Source organism: Tasmannia lanceolata, unplaced genomic scaffold (assembly GCF_043159265.1).
Source record: "Tasmannia lanceolata isolate RefF3 unplaced genomic scaffold, GAP_Taslan_0.1 ptg000012l, whole genome shotgun sequence".
In the NCBI taxonomy this organism is placed as follows: Eukaryota; Viridiplantae; Streptophyta; class Magnoliopsida; order Canellales; family Winteraceae; genus Tasmannia; species Tasmannia lanceolata.
This window is the reverse complement of record NW_027518689.1, coordinates 37,406,271-37,422,173: the sequence shown is the minus strand read 5'-3', so window position 1 is coordinate 37,422,173 and position 15,903 is coordinate 37,406,271. Positions and strand designations below refer to the sequence as shown.

General features: G+C 37.4%; 1 protein-coding gene across 1 annotated transcript; it reads right to left on the bottom strand.

Annotated features, from left to right (window-relative positions):
• Nucleotides 1–4,321: 4,321 nt before the first annotated feature.
• On the bottom strand, nt 4,322–13,664 carry LOC143888081 (Metal-dependent protein hydrolase). The gene is made up of 7 exons (XM_077392373.1): nt 13,330–13,664; nt 12,358–12,504; nt 10,850–10,948; nt 7,388–7,579; nt 7,108–7,227; nt 5,286–5,357; nt 4,322–4,935 (listed from the first exon to the last, which is right to left on the bottom strand). Exons 1-7 carry the CDS (start codon nt 13,582–13,584, stop codon nt 4,705–4,707), a joined length of 1,116 nt encoding a protein of 371 aa, XP_077248488.1. The 5' UTR covers nt 13,585–13,664; the 3' UTR covers nt 4,322–4,704.
• Nucleotides 13,665–15,903: the final 2,239 nt, after the last annotated feature.

The window sequence follows — 15,903 nt, the reverse complement described above, 5'->3', positions numbered from 1 at the left end:
CCCCTATTAGGATCATGAATTTTATTGGTGATTATAAAAAGAGACAGTCAAATAACTGCCCTTTTGGAAGAGTAGGAAAAATAGTGATTATAAAAAGACAGTTAAATAAATACCCTTATTCATTTAATTCATCTATGTTTGGTTGCACAAAAGCCGGGATTGCAACCAAAAGCCGGGATGGCTTAGGGGTTTTGCTTGGCATTTGGGTGTCGCATCAGCAAAACTCCTTGTTCCTTGTCTAGTTGCAAATATGGCATTGAAATCCTTAGCAAAACTCCTTGTTCCTTGTCTAGTTGCAAATATGGCATTGAAATCCTTGGAGACGAGGGGTGTCTCCTTGTTAATCATTTTTACCCTCGTCCCCTCCCTATAATATCCAAGCCAAAACCACAAAAGGTAGACTTTTGCATAGATTTCTTGGGAATGGTGTTATTTCTTTTTCTATCTTTCTCTCTCTATATTGGTAAGGATACCCGTTACCACTACTCTACGGCGTTTACAACCAAACACTACTTACCACTACTCTCCCAGGTAAGTTCCAAGCAATGCTGGTCTCCTCCCCGTTGACTGCTTATTCCACAACTCTCCAAGTCTATGCCGCACATCTCCTGCAAAATGGTTTTCACGGAAGATTGCCTAGCAAAACCTATTTACTAAATCACTTAACAACACTTAATAAAATATTACAGCGTGTTCAGCAAACATCTGTAAAGTAGTTTCCACCGATTTTGTAGTCGCCAAGATGAGTAGAGCAAAAAAAAAAAAATCCTAAGAATCATGTTCGGAAGCCACGGCACATATAGTCCGTTTCTAAAATTTCTTGATTTTGCTTGGCTTTGTTATGAGATTCTATTTTTTTTTCGGGTAGGCTTGGCCTCAAGGTTGAGAAACCAAGCCTCAACTGCTGAGCTACATGCCCAACCCCAAATGTGATGACAAGCCTCAACCACTGAGCTACAGGCCCAACCCCAAATGTGATGCCATTATTGAAGTGAGGAAGCCCATGGAAAAAAGATAATAAGATATAACCACATACACAAACTTCGTGTGTATACTGTTCCCAGTCAGTTCTCAACAAGAGCATACAAAGCAACAATCTACCATAATACCTGTCAAATATGAAGCACAAGATAAAGTTAGTTTCCCATTGTAATGCTACCAATTTAGTTTTTCTTGGCTCCTTCTATAGACATTTACACCACCATTCAAAAAATAGTGGCATACACTATTTTCAAAGATAAATTAACGTCACTTATTAATCATTAAAGTACCGTTTTCAAAGACACAAATCCATTGTAAGCTAAACCCACTTTCAAAGACATGAATCCATTGTAAGCTCAATTCGCTTTCAAAGACCGGGTTTACACTTTTAAGAACTCAAATGAAACTGCAGGTGATCGAGCTGTTAGTTAAACCTTCAGATTCCTAACATGCAACGTAAAGGTGCAGAAACAAATGGTTACTTTGGATCTGATCCAAATGTTGTGGTAAGATTTCTCATTGGTGGAACAGCTAAACCAATCTGTTAATCACCAAAAATCTCAACACCCCATTCTCATGCTATCAGTGTAAGAGCAGCTTTTGCTATATCATAACTATGATCGCGCCCAATAAAGCCGCTAATATGAACAAAAACATAACGAGGGATACCCACCTCCTTCGAAAGAATATCGTCCCTCAGACCTCTCCATGACATTGGGAGAGCCCTCAAATTTATCTGTAGACACTACCACTGCCTGTACTGACCAACTTTTGCTCTCTCCTCCTACAATTTTAAGATGGGATTGGAAGAAAACAATTGATTATGTTGTACAAGAAGATCAATGGACTTGGTCTGAAATGGGGATTCAAATAATAGAATTACGGTAGGGATTTGCTAACGTCCATCGCAAAATGCATTTCGCGGATGGTCTGTTGGAACTGACAGCAGCCACAGAGGCTCACTTTTCAGCAGATTTTGTCTTCATTCACGAGGTGGCTGTTTTGAGCTGCAAGAATTTGTGGAAATGTTAGGAAAGGAAAATATTTCTAAAATTTACATAAGAAAAGGATATTTGGAAGCAACCCTATTCAATTTTTATTTAATTTGATGATAGCTTCTGCCATTACCAAGTCATGTTTTGAAATGCAAGAATTTGTGGAAATGTCAGGAAAGGAAAATATTTCTAAAATTTACATAGGAAACCTATTCAATTTTTATTTAGAGGACCTTCTATTTGTCACGGAATCCGTCTAAATTAACCATAATCAAGAAATTTTCTGTTTTTCTTGCTATCCAAATAGTACCAAGACCCTTTTTGGATTGGAAGAAAGTTATTTCTTGCGGATAATTTTTTCTTAGAAAATTGTTTAATATAACTTCCATAAATTAGGGGGAAATGATATGATTTTGGACTTTTAGAGGGATATCATTATAAATTGAAGGCCCGTAAATCTTCAATTGTAGCTGTTGAAGTTACTGTAATGCAATCCAAACAGGGTAAGTGTTTAACTTTTGGAATTTAGTTTTGAAAAAGGAAAATGATATGGGAACCATAGTTAGCAGAACTCCGTTTTTTTTGAAAAAAACACGTATTATTGGTGTGCCGCTTAAAACTTTCACAACAAATAAAACTCCGTTTTTTTAGGCAAACGTTTTAAACACATTTTTATGGGCAAACTTTCCAATTTTACCCCCACCATATTTTGTAAATGACAAAAATTCTGAACACATTTTCTTGTGTTTCTGTTTTTTTGGCTACGTTTGTTTGAACCAGTACCGTGTTAAAACTCGAATTTTTGTCCTCCCGTTTTTTTGGCGAATCACGTTTTGCTAACTATGATGGGGACCGAGAGTACCACCCAGCAGGCCCCACCTGCAATGAGAATATGCCATGTGTTCAGAAAAAAAAATTACTTACATTTTCCTAAATTTAAGGAGTGGCTCACGGATGTTGTGGCGTGAATCAATTTGTTAGGTCCTTATAGGTCCTATTTTCGATTTCCCTAGCATTACTCTTTGAAAACTATTTTTCCTGATATTCTAGGTGGCTGGTCTCAAGAAGACTGGCTATGAAATTAGTGGTCAGGGTATTTTTTTTCTGATATTCTAAGGTGGGCTGGTCTCAAGACTGCCTATGAAAATAGTAGTCAGGGTAGTCGCACAAGAGATGTTCCAACAATGGATTAGAAAGCTGACCAAAATGAAGTCAATTTTGATACACGGAAGCTCCCTTGTCTGTTAATTCAGTCTAGCTCTAGAAATAGAGATAATCTTCTTTTTTAAATGTAAGTAGCAAAGGATGAAGAGTCACTGATAGTTCCTTATCACCTAGGGTAGCGGAAGGTAACTCTAGAGCGAAAGGGTGGTTGAAAGGGTTTAAAGAGCCTCGACATGGGTGTAAAAGAATTTTGAAGAAGGGTGGAGTTAGTTTTTATTCATTTTCAATAATTACTATTCCATTCAAAAGAAAAGAAGAAGACCTAGATGGTCGACCCTAGGATACAAGAAAAAAACAGAAAGGAAAAAGAGACAAAGGAAATGAAGACACTTATGGAGGAAGGAAATCTAACATCTCCGAACACGGCTTCACCACGCCTTGACAATTAGGTTTTGAAGGGAGAAAAGGGTTTTATACATGACTGTTTAGAAGGGTAATAGTGAGGTGTTTAAATCAGTTTATGGTGAGGCTAATTGTGGCGGGCAAAAATCACATGGTCGACTGAAGAAGATGTGCGATTATGCTGTTGGAATCCAAGTGAGTAAAGTTTGAGAGGAAAAGAAAACAGGGAAAGAAGATACAAAACTGAAATTATTTCAGTTTATATATGGGAAATGATATTTACGCTCCTTTTATTACCAGGGACACCCATTTGCCAGTGTACTTTGCAATCAAAGCCACTAGATTTTTCTGACATAAAGTACATTAGCCCCTTTTTGCCATTGATACACTGACGCTGGGTGTCCCTTGTGATGAAAAGGGGCATAATAAGCTCAACTTTTATTCTAAGGGCAGTGATAAATTCCCCCACTTCTAAATTCTCCCAAAATCTCTGTCCTACTTGAACGGTTCGGGGAAATGGTGCAAGACCCTGTAGTCCGGTACTTTTCAAAATGGACTATACGGCACATACCATAGGATGATCCGACCCGTCCATTGGACGGGCCACAACGTAAATAGGTTGTGCCCCAAAAAACATTTCCATAGGTGATCCTAACCCTTTGAACATACACAGTTAGTTCTCAATAAAAACATATGTAGTATACTACCATGTCATATTCAGAATTTCTCTCCTGTATGCTCATGTGTGCAGTGTGCTCATAATCTAATAACATAATACCTGTCAAATATGAAGCATAAAATAAATTTAATTATTTTACATCACCATTCAAAAATAATAATAAAATAAAAATAGTGTCATCATTTTTCAAGGATAAGTTAATTTCACTTATTATTCAATAAAGTACCACTTTCAAAGACACGAATCCATTGCAAGCTAAACCCACTTTCAAAGACATGAATCCATCGTAAGCGAAGCTCAAATGAAACTGCAGATGAGCTGTTAGTTAAACCTTCAGATTCCAAACCTGCAACTTAAAGGTACAGGAACTCCGATGAAAGAAAATGGTTTCTTTGGATCTGATCCAAATGTTGCGGTAAGATTTCTCATTGGTCGAATGGCCTGGCTTATCTGTTAATCCCCAAAAATCTCAACACGTCATCCTCATGTTATCAGGGTAAGAGCAGTTTTTGCCATAGCTAGAGCTCCATCGTAACTCTGATTTCCACCAATAAAGCCACTCATATGAACAAAAACACAACCAGGGATACCAGCCTCCTTCGAAAGAACATCGTCTCTCAGACCTCTCCATGACAGTGGGAGAGGCCTTCGGCTCTCAAATTTATCTGGAGACACAGCCACTGCCTGTACTCGCCAACTTTTGCTCCTGTCGTCCTACAGTTTTAAGATGGGATTGGAAGAGAACTATTGATTATCTTGTGCAAGATGATAGACAAGTAGATCGATAGAATTAGATATCTGAAAATTGAAAATGTCGAAAAATGACAACCAGATGAACATGGGTTGATAATTGATTCGTAGTAAATTATTCATAAATTAATAATTTATCCTAGAAAGCTATATCACCAGTGCTTCACATTAAAAAATGCAAGGAATTGATGACCTTGAAAGTAACAAAAAATTTCACACACGTCTTATTTTACTACTAAAATTTTAAGAAATTTCCAAGACAAATTCCAAATGTTTTCAATTGCCTGATAAAGAAGTGTAATGGATATAATTACCTGATAAAGAACATACTTGATGGGAGGGTCAATCTTCATCTCCTCTTCAAGCTCGAACAAGTGTAGCTTCCACTGTATGTAAAACTAAATTCAGTAAGAATCCTCTAAACTTTTTTTTTTTTTGGAATGATAAGAATCTTTGAACTTTGGCATGAACTTTTAGATAAAGCTGAGCATCAATAAATTATTAACACGTGAGGACAAAAGTAATTTCTGCTTCTCCTTGAAAGAAACATGCCTGTACGTCACAAGAAAACCAGGTCATAGCATAAGGGAGCACCTTGACACGCTGAAAATAGAAACATGAAACAATATTTTACAGCAGATTTTGTATATGGATGAAGAGCCTTATGATGCCAGCCAATTGGTGAACAAACGATAAGCAATTAGAGTTGAATTCTTTCTTCCTTCAGTTCAACAAATAAGATGAAATTGGTGAACAAATGATAAGCACTTGGTAGCAATTAGGATTGAATTCTTTCTTCCTTAACATAGGAGAAGATTATCCCGAAGTTGTAAAACCCAAACACAAAGAAGCAACAAGCACTAAGTGGATGACATTTCATTTAACGAGTGCACATCAACAAGCATTATTATATCTATGAACAACAAGCAATAGGTGCAGCTATTGGCAAGAAAATCAGCACGCCACCTGAAATTTAATCAACTTGCTGAACCCATTTCAAGAGAGCGTGGGGACTCATGCTCCTTGTAATAACATATTCAAATTTCCTGTGCAAGTTGAGATCGGAATTGAACTTAAGCACTCCTAAGCCAGTAACGGTCCGTTTGGTTGCACCAGAAATTCGGTTTTTATGGGAAAATAAAAGTAAATGGACGTGTTATCCTATTCCCAGAGTTATTTGATTGCCATTTACTATTCATGTGACAGTCCTTGCCAGCTTCAAATCTTCAAAATGCAAGCCATTTTTTAGTGTGTGAATTTCCTCTCAAATCAAGAAAAAAGGAAAGTAAAGAAGTGGGAATCTATCCTCCTTTCCTTCTACTTCTATATAAGGTACATCCAAATGGACCAGCCCCATCCTTCGTAGGAATAATCATAATAAACTATGCCCAAAGGTCATACCTCCTTAAAACTCTGAGAAGTCTGCTACCAAGTCCTCACTGATGAAGTACCAAAAATCATGGAAGAAGGCCATGCACAAACCATCAGGACCAAGAACGTTATCTTGAAATGAACATTATATTCTAATTTTTGAATGAGGTCAACAAACAAAAATAGAATTCTAGTAGAATGACACACATGTTCTTTAGTTCATTTGGCCCGTCTATCTTTACTTCAATCTTTCTCCTAGCAAATATTAATATCCTTTTGCTGAGCATGAACTTGCTCCTCTAACTGTGTTTTATCCAGTTGTATTTTCAAATTGGCTTTTAATTGTAAGTCCTCCCTCACATACCTCGTATTTCACATGCAAGCTAAGAGGCTTCAAATGCACAAAAAGAAGATCAAACTTACAATTAACTTTCCAATCAACTTTCAGTCGCAGGCTCCTACAATGGTGCGATGCCAATTTTTGTCGGCCACGTTTTCACAATTAACTGAATGTGCAAAAAAAAAAAATCTTAACAGTTCCCAAACTTTCCGAGTCCAACAGACATTTTTATTGAAATGGTGTTTGATTCTAAAACAGTGGACGGATTGGGATTTACATAAAGATATAAGAGTAAATCACATTATGGAAAATTCTAAGAACTACAGGAATGGAACAACACCAACCTGAATTAGACGAAAAACATAAATGAAATACCTCAAATTAATAGCAAGAGTTGAAATGGATAAAAAAAAACATCCACTTACAGGGCAAAACGTATGCAAGGTCATAATTTCTCCACTGGGATCAATATCTCTTCTTGCTGCTAGAGACTCCATAACAATTGATCGTGCTGGTAACCATGATTTGGCATGAAATCGGACATTCTGGGAATAAAATCAGTGTTATCAAGCAAAATCTAAACCAAAACTAATTATTGTTTCAATATGAAAACGTGCACCAACAAGTATCGTCTTAAAAATCATTTCAGCAAAGAAAAATCCACATCGGATGCCATATACTTGGAACTCTCCAAGTATTTCTAACCTCCAAAAATTCACTGCCAGCAAGCATCATGGCACGCTGAAAGGCCTCATTTTCCTTCTCAGATGACTGGTTAGGATCCATCCAATCCAAATTAAATCGTCCAACTCTTGAAGACAAGTTTGTGTTATTCACATATTTTGGAGGCTGATCTGTGTCGTACTGATTAATTCCATTGTCAATAGCATCAATTGCCTGTTACAAGTAAATTGATCAATAGCATAAAGTGTATATTGATTTCATTCAAAGTCAAACCATGAGTCAAGGCAACATATAATAATCTATATCTGTACCATAGGACAAAATCCAGATAGAAGAAACTCAGAAGGTATGGGTAATGTCCCAAGAAATCGTCCCACAGCCATGCTGTGTCCAGGCACCGGTTCATGTATTTCAATAGATTGACGAGTTCACAGAAAACTGTATTTTCTAGTAGCAACAAGTTTATGTTTTTCAGTAGTAGAAACAAACATAAAGTATTGGATTATATAGACAATGAGAGAGTTCTGTTTGAGAATTGTCATCGATCTCACATGCAGAAAGTCATAATTGTTTGTATTTTTGTTTTTTGTTTAATGGAAAATCAAGAGCTAGCAATTCATAATTGTAAACATGTGGGAAATGCAAAATCTTTGCTAAAAAGAAATCCTTGGACATGCTGTTTTGCAAACATAATAGAGGCGGCTTTGAATTTGGCAAAGAAATGAAATGCTCCTTTTTGTCATGTTCTACAGACAGCTAACAAGGGTTGTGGATGCCCTAGCTAAAGGAAGTTTCCAGACCTACCTTGTGCTTTGGGCAATCTCAGCCCATGTAGATTTTACATTTTAATCATTTAAGTATGCCAACTATCTTAAAAAGGGCAAAAGAATGAAAATGGTTTTTAGTAGCTTACTCACAATAAAAATGATGGCAACATGAGAGAAGAAGAACAAGGAAAATGAAAAAACTCATGAAATACCAGTGGCCCTCTCAACCCCCTTGTTAGTCAAACGATCAGCTAAAAGATTTATTGCACAAAATTTAGTCAATTCTGTCCCTGAGGCCATTCAGTTTTTTCTCCGGGATTGGAATGCTCCACTGTTTCTTTTCGGAAGACTCTCCCAGATGTATAGTATAGAATACAGTCAAAAGAACTTTCAGAGAAAGCGTGAAAATTTGCCAAAATGGGCAAAATCACAAAAAATAAGAAAAAAAAAGCACCATAATTAATAAGTTCAATGATTTTGGTCAGTTCCAGATGGAATTTCCGTAGCAAGTTGTTCAAGGTAATCATGAGCTACCAGGAATAGGAGGGGTTTTGAGAGATGAGCAGGGTTTAACAAGGTGGGCTTGAGAGAATCACGAATTACAATGAAGTGGAGGAGAGAGTGATGCTACAGGACATAAGGATCATGGAGCCTAGCATTTTGGTGTCGGGGAGTCACCCTCACCATGGAGATTCACACACTGGTTTGATGAGATCCATGAGAGAGTGCGGGGCATCCATTTCTTACAGGCATATAAGAAGATCAGCTAATTGTGAATCATATAGGCTAGCCTGGGCGGGAGTTGATAGGGAGGATTTACAGTTGTTTGATTTCCTTCCCCTTTGAGATTTCCTGTGATTTTTTATTTTTTATTTTTTTGAAACTCTGTGTTTATGTATTTTTATGTCTGCATTCTTTGTTTTCCTTTGTATTCACCAACTCGGTCGCCGGTCTCCTTGTACCTTCTTTGTTGAATAAAATTTCCTATCATTCAAAAAAAAAGTAAAAATTTCTAGAATTTAGACCAAAATGCTGTGTTTGATTTTCTTTTTTGGACTCAATTCCAACCCAGAACTTTCCAGAAATTCTGTTCGGGGCTTAAAGGAATTGAGAACTACACTAGCAACACATTCTACAAATCAAGAATCATTGATTATCGTAAATAATTGAAGCAGAAAGCAGAAGAAAAACGAGCAATAGGCTACCCATTGTCCCTTATTTGCATAAGATCAAGACGAAAATTGTCCTGTGTTGGCATTTTGGACTATAAGAACAAGACACCATGTTAAAGGTTAATTTTAATTAGTTATAATGTATCAGAGGATGAGATCATAGTTTTATTTATTTTTTGTTTAGTATTGGATACTGAAAAATGTAGACAACAACATGGGTGAATACTCCACAAATATAGGATGCTGACAAATATCTCCAAGATTATGACAATTTCTCAATACGGTCAACATCTTAAAAGATGTTTTCTCCAAAGATTTCCCTCATATATCCCAAGGTTCACAATGTCAGAGGATGAGATCATAGTTTTATTTTATTTTTTTTGTTTAGTATCGGACAGGTTCTACTGAAAAACATAGAAAACAACATGGGAGAATACTCCACGACTATAGGATGCTGACAAATATCGTAGTGACAAATATCTCCTAAATTTTAACAATTTTCCAATACGTTCACAACATCTTAAAAAATGTTTTCTCCCAAGATTTCCCTCATATATCCCAAGGTTCACAACATTCTGACAATGATATCAAAATATCATTCCAATATGCTAAGGAAAAATTCATATTATTTACATTTATTTGGCAATTTCTTTCTTTCTTTCTTTTTTTTTTTTGCAATTCCATTCAAAGAAAAGGGTAGACCGAGACAGTCATCCCCACAAGTACAAGAGGCGAAAAAACAGAAATGACAGGGAAAGGAAAAATATCAATACAATCACGGGGGGAGAAAGTCGAGCATCTCCAACCCCGGCCTCCCCACACCACCACAAGCTAGACTATCTGCAACAAAGTTAGCCGATCGCCTTATGTGATTGAATATGATTGATGAATCACCTATCCGATCTTGGATTTCGTCAAAGAAAGGTGCAAATCCCTAAGAGGGAACTGTCAACCCTCTTAGCCATCGAATGACATTCTTGGAATCTCCTTCCACAATCGATGAGTCCATTAATTCTTTGTTCAGGGACTTTATACCATGGTGGACGGCTCTAACTTCCGCCTCGAAGGATCTGCTGTCCCGATCGTTTATTTCGTAATTTCTTAAACTTCTTAATTTCCTTTTCTGCATATTTGGTTAGTTTTTATTTGTCGAGCGTTGTTCCTAAACTTCTTAATATCCCTGAATAATCCTCGACAATTGAACATCCCTTTAGAATTTTGAATTTTCCCAAATAATAAATTTGTCACTTTATGAACACTCATGTGCATTTGATCTGGTCCTCCATTTTTTTACTATTCACTCTCAATTTTTTTCCTTTTTTTTATCAAAGCCATGTTAATTAAATCCAGGCTTTTCACTCATCAATTTTTTGCCGTTATGAGCATTACATTTTTTTTTTTTTGAAAAAGTATCAATGTTCTTTGCATTCAATATTCAACTAAAGAAACAGCACTTATTTATACCCATAACTGCTGATGGAGAAATGGAAAATGCCGGAAATTTTTTAATGAAAATAACTTAAAAAATAACTAAAATGAATTACCTCCATAAAGCTCTTATATACAGCCAGAAATAACCTATGTACATCTGGGTGTCCCTCATCAAGCTGAAGCTCCTTTGCAATTATCTCCAAACCATAGTGCTACAGAAAGAAAATGCACTCATTAGACAACAATCTAAGAATAATATAATAAATGTTTAGGCAAAAACAAATATCAATTAACTAGATCATTCGAAAACGGACGCACAAAGGACAAACCAATAAATAACATAGAAGCTTCTAGGAAAGTATGCCAGTGTCAGGGAGCCTCCTAACACAGCCCCCTCTATTATGCCATGTCTCCAACTTGTAACTGATGACCATTTTAATGAAAAAAAAAGTTCCAATATTTTTTAGTAAATGACAAAAATACGCCTACTAAGGTACACATGGCAATATTTGTAGGGATTTTGGGGATAACCCAGACAGGAGCAAGTAAGCAAGTCTTGGTAGCGTTCCCAGTAAGATAACATTGACAAGTCATCTCCCATAGTGAAATTTTATGGTATGGAGGACTTAAATTCCACACCTGTGGCAATATTTGGAGGGATTTTGGGGACAACCCAGACAGGAGCAAGTCTTCGTAGTGTTCCCAATAAGATAACATTGACAAGTCATCTCCCATAGTGAAATTTTATGGTATGGATGACTTGAATTCGACACAGATTTCTATACGGAATAGCCTGCTTAAGCTTCAAAAATGTTGTATCTTTCTAGACTAATAGTTTATAATAAAGAAGTATGTCAAGGTCTACCCTGTCAATAGTATGGATGCAAAACCTTGGTATTGTATGAAAAATCTTGATTTCAGATCACTCAACCAGAAATGTGAAAGGTTTCAATAACAATGACTGATTTTGAGTCAATGTTAACATAATGTGGATCCCAGTGCATTTTTGCTACATGTGCATGCATGTCTGCCCAACATTAAAAAAGTATATATAAGTATATGAGTGTGCACCCGTGTATACCATACATAATAAAGAAATTATAGAAGCTTAATTGTTTTTTTTTTCAATGAAATATTGTCCATTAAATAAACATAGAAAATAAGGGCACTGCCTAATTTAGCAGACAATATGAGACTCCAACGAAAGGAAGTCAAATGTTAGAAGCATGGTAAACCAAAAAGAAAATTGCTAGCATTTGTTATGTGTTGTGAAGAAATCCACTTCTCTGTCCGACACAGCAACTAAAACAGTGAAAGAAAAATTGATTGTGTATGACATGAAGACAAGTATCAATCATCACCACATAAAATATGTGCCTAAAAATCTAATCTTGAGAAATTTTCTCTTCAGTCCAGTTTTAAACTGAGCAAAGAGAAAAAGTTTCATAAAAAAAATTACTTTCAAAAGAGATTCTTTGAAATCCCCCAGTCAAATCCGTGAACAAAGAGAGGATTACAAAAAAAATAAGTTTCTAGGATTAGATACATGCAAAGATAATAGGATAATACCAACAGCCTTAGCCATGTTCCTGTTTGATATGGTACATTTAAGATACATTACCTTATAGACAAGTCCAGCGCTACTGAGTTTGGTAGTGAACCCATGACCAAGGACCTCGGTGAAGCCCTTCTGGTGGTGGTCATAACGATCTTGGCTAGGATCATACACACCCCCAACATCAAGCACGGCATCAAGTGTGTCCAGCATCTACAACATATACGGGTTTAAATAAGTTAAATTACAAATACACAGAGGTACTTTAAATCTTGAGGAAAATGTAAACAAATTTTCTAAGAGAACTATGGCCATATAGAATTTAACATAAACAGAAAAAAGGGTAGATTATTGCATGGATTGTCCCAAATCATAGTTTTAAATTTTCACCAAAACTGACACGAAACGACCAAAATGTTTTCTTTTCCATCCCTAGCGAAACACATACGAAACCAAAATGCATAGCAAAACCAAAATTGTAAGTAAATTAGCGGAACACATCCGATTATCATTGAGTTCCATGGGAGAATTGATGCAGTCACAGGCTCAGATTCTGATGAGGAAAATTCTTCACATCCATTTTTGTAAATGAAATTCTTCACATTCATTTGAGTAATGAAACCATTTTTGCATGTGTAAGGCCAAAAAAATTTCAATTCTTGCCATATTCACCACAGAGCTGAAGTTTCTTCATAATGATGTGATTATTACTCACAGCCTTCCCCCCACCAATCAAGCTTTGTAACATCACACTACCCTTTTTCACCCTATACAACAAGCTAAGCCCTACAATATTTTATTGGATGGTCTTAACCATTAATACCAATACACACAACTGCCCATGTGTATAAGAGAGTATGCTTGGCAATGAAAATAAAATGCTACTTTTTTTCTTTCTAATTTCGCTATCGATGATAAAAATCCCCATTGCAAATTGAATAGAAAATCTTCGGCTGAAATTCAATCTACCATCATGAACGATCTTGATTTAGAAATTGGGAAAGAGAAAATGATCGAAGAAGAAAAAGCAAAGAATACCTGAGGATCTCTGGTTCGAACGATTTCAGAGGCGGAGAACTTATCGGTGAGTCGGATCATGAAGCAACCGAGAGCTTCATCGCAGTGAAAGCTACCGTTGTGAGTGCCGATTCTCTTCGGAGGTGGGTTCGGAGAGGAGGTGGAAAATGCAGAAACCCTAGGGCTTCTTAGAGCGGGGGTCGACATGGTGAAAAAACTGAGGGTGTTTCTATGGAAGAAGATGAGTTTCTGCCTCAACTTTCCAACAGCAAACATATCTCGCTTTGTATATTTCACAGGGTTTAAGCGGCCACCCTCAAACCCTAGCCCAAGCTATCTGGGAAATGATATATGTGCCCCCCTATCTTCCCAAGATCACCCCCGGTGCAACTTGGGTTGGGCTCAACCCGAACCCGACAGGTTCAAACCGATTTTGGCTCGGGTTGGGTTGGGTTGGGTTAGGGTTAGGGCTGGGAAAAGCCAACCCGATTTAAATTCGGGGGTTGGGTTAGGGTTGAGGCCTTGTCAACCCGACACGACCTGAACCCGATCCCGTCCTCTAATTTTATCTTGATTTTCTCATGATTATGTTTTCTTTTTTGTAATTTTCTGTTTGGCCCTAGATGAACCCGAACCCACCCGACTCAACTCGAACCAAACCTGACTCAACCCAATCCGATTTGGAAGCGGGTTGGGTTAGGGTTGACTAATCTCAACCCGAGGCTCGGGTTGGGTCGGGTGAGGGTTGAGGGAATGCTATCTTGGGTTGGGTTAGGGTTGGCCTCAACCCGACTTGAGTTGCACCCCTAGTAAAAAGAATAGCAGGGGTGGTCCGATAAAGAAAAAGGGGATAATTTTTTTTTTTGAAAAGGAGAAAAAGGGGATAATATATCACTTCCCTTATTTTTTTTAAAATATATATAGTGGGGCCCACATGGTTCAATTATGCAAACCATCCATTTGTTAGGGCCAACTATAAATTGGTAGTGTCTCCAATCTCTGAGGTTTCCATTGCGCCCTAAGGAGATGATTTTGGGGCACAACCTATTTATATTGGGACCTAACAAATGAGGCCATGTTCTTTTTGGATTTTGAGATCAAAACTGATTATTGGACTCAAATTTCTGCTTAATTTTGAGCCCAATAATCAGTTTTGGACTCAAAATCGACTCTCAAAGTCCAGAATGAACAGGGCCAAAATGGTTTAGATCATTGAATCAAGTGGGGGCATTTAAAATTACATGCACGTCTGAAAAAAAAAATATAAAAATCATATTTTTAAGATTCTTGAATGAATTTAGTGATGGTTGGTTAGTAGCAATTTCTCTCTCTAGGAGAGAAATTATATGGTGCCCAAGCGGAGCGTGCTTGTGTAAGAGGTACAACCGTTTGTACCGTCCGGGATTAACATAGCGTTTCATTAATGTAAATTGTGCTATGGAAATGATTTTTGGGCTTATGCAGTGTAATGTAAATAGGTTGTGCTATGGAAATGATTTTTGGGGCACAACTTATTTACCTTATGGCCTTTCCATATGGACGGTTTGGATCATCCTATAGTGTGGTCCGTATGGTACTTTTTGAAAAATAAGGGACTATAAGGGCTTACACCATATAAAATCTCCTCTTTTCAACAATTCAAAACTAACAGCAGTGGTCCCCACATGGAACAATAATATCCAATAGTATAGAGTCCGTCTAAATTGAACCGGGAATACTAGACATGCTACTCTCAACAAAGGAATGCAACTAGAGGGAACCGATCATCAATGTTCGTTCCGCCGGACTCATGGATAACATGATCCATTCTCTTTCCCTCCCCTGGTCCGAATGAAGAGATATCGACTGGCCCAGACAATTCCCCCTGTATTATGGTCGATCCTGAAGTCTCTCTGCCCACATTAGAAAGCTTTCGTTCCCAACCCGATACGAGAAGAGGGAATCAGTGCATAGCTTTCACCGGCCAAGGGTAGGCAATCGTTCCAACTGAAGAGGCAGAAAGAGGGAGGGGATGGATAAGTAGGGATCAATCGGATCACTCGATTCCTTCTTTCACGTAACCCCTTTGCCTTTATTTTTGGAGTAGTTACAGTAGTACCTTTTGCTAGGTAAGCAACATTATCTTTCAAAAAGTAACTTTCCTTTTTTTGGTTTGTTGTTGACCAACTTTATCCCTCAAGTTACATTGTGCATGGGTAGCTTTAGCTTTGAGCCTTAGAAGAACTTGGCCAACGACTTGCTTTTTCGGATTTTCTTTTAAAAAGAAGTAATCTTTACCCGGTATTCCATTGCCAAGTGGCAAGGTTCTATTGGAAGTTTTTTGCCCAACTCAAGCTACCCCCCCCCCCCCCCCCCCCCCCCCTTATGCAACACGTAGCTCCTCCCCTGGTCCTTTACTCTTTTTTTCTTAATTGGAGCTTCCAAGTATGGAGATATATTCGAAAAAGGAGAACGATATACATTTTCTGCTTTACTCTCCGGTCTTTTGTTTCCCGTTTTCTGCCCCCATTTTTCTTCTAAGCAAGGCAAGCAATCAGATAGTTTATTCACAAGGTTTTCAGACTGAGTGAGTTGTTGTATCTTTTTTCTCTAGTA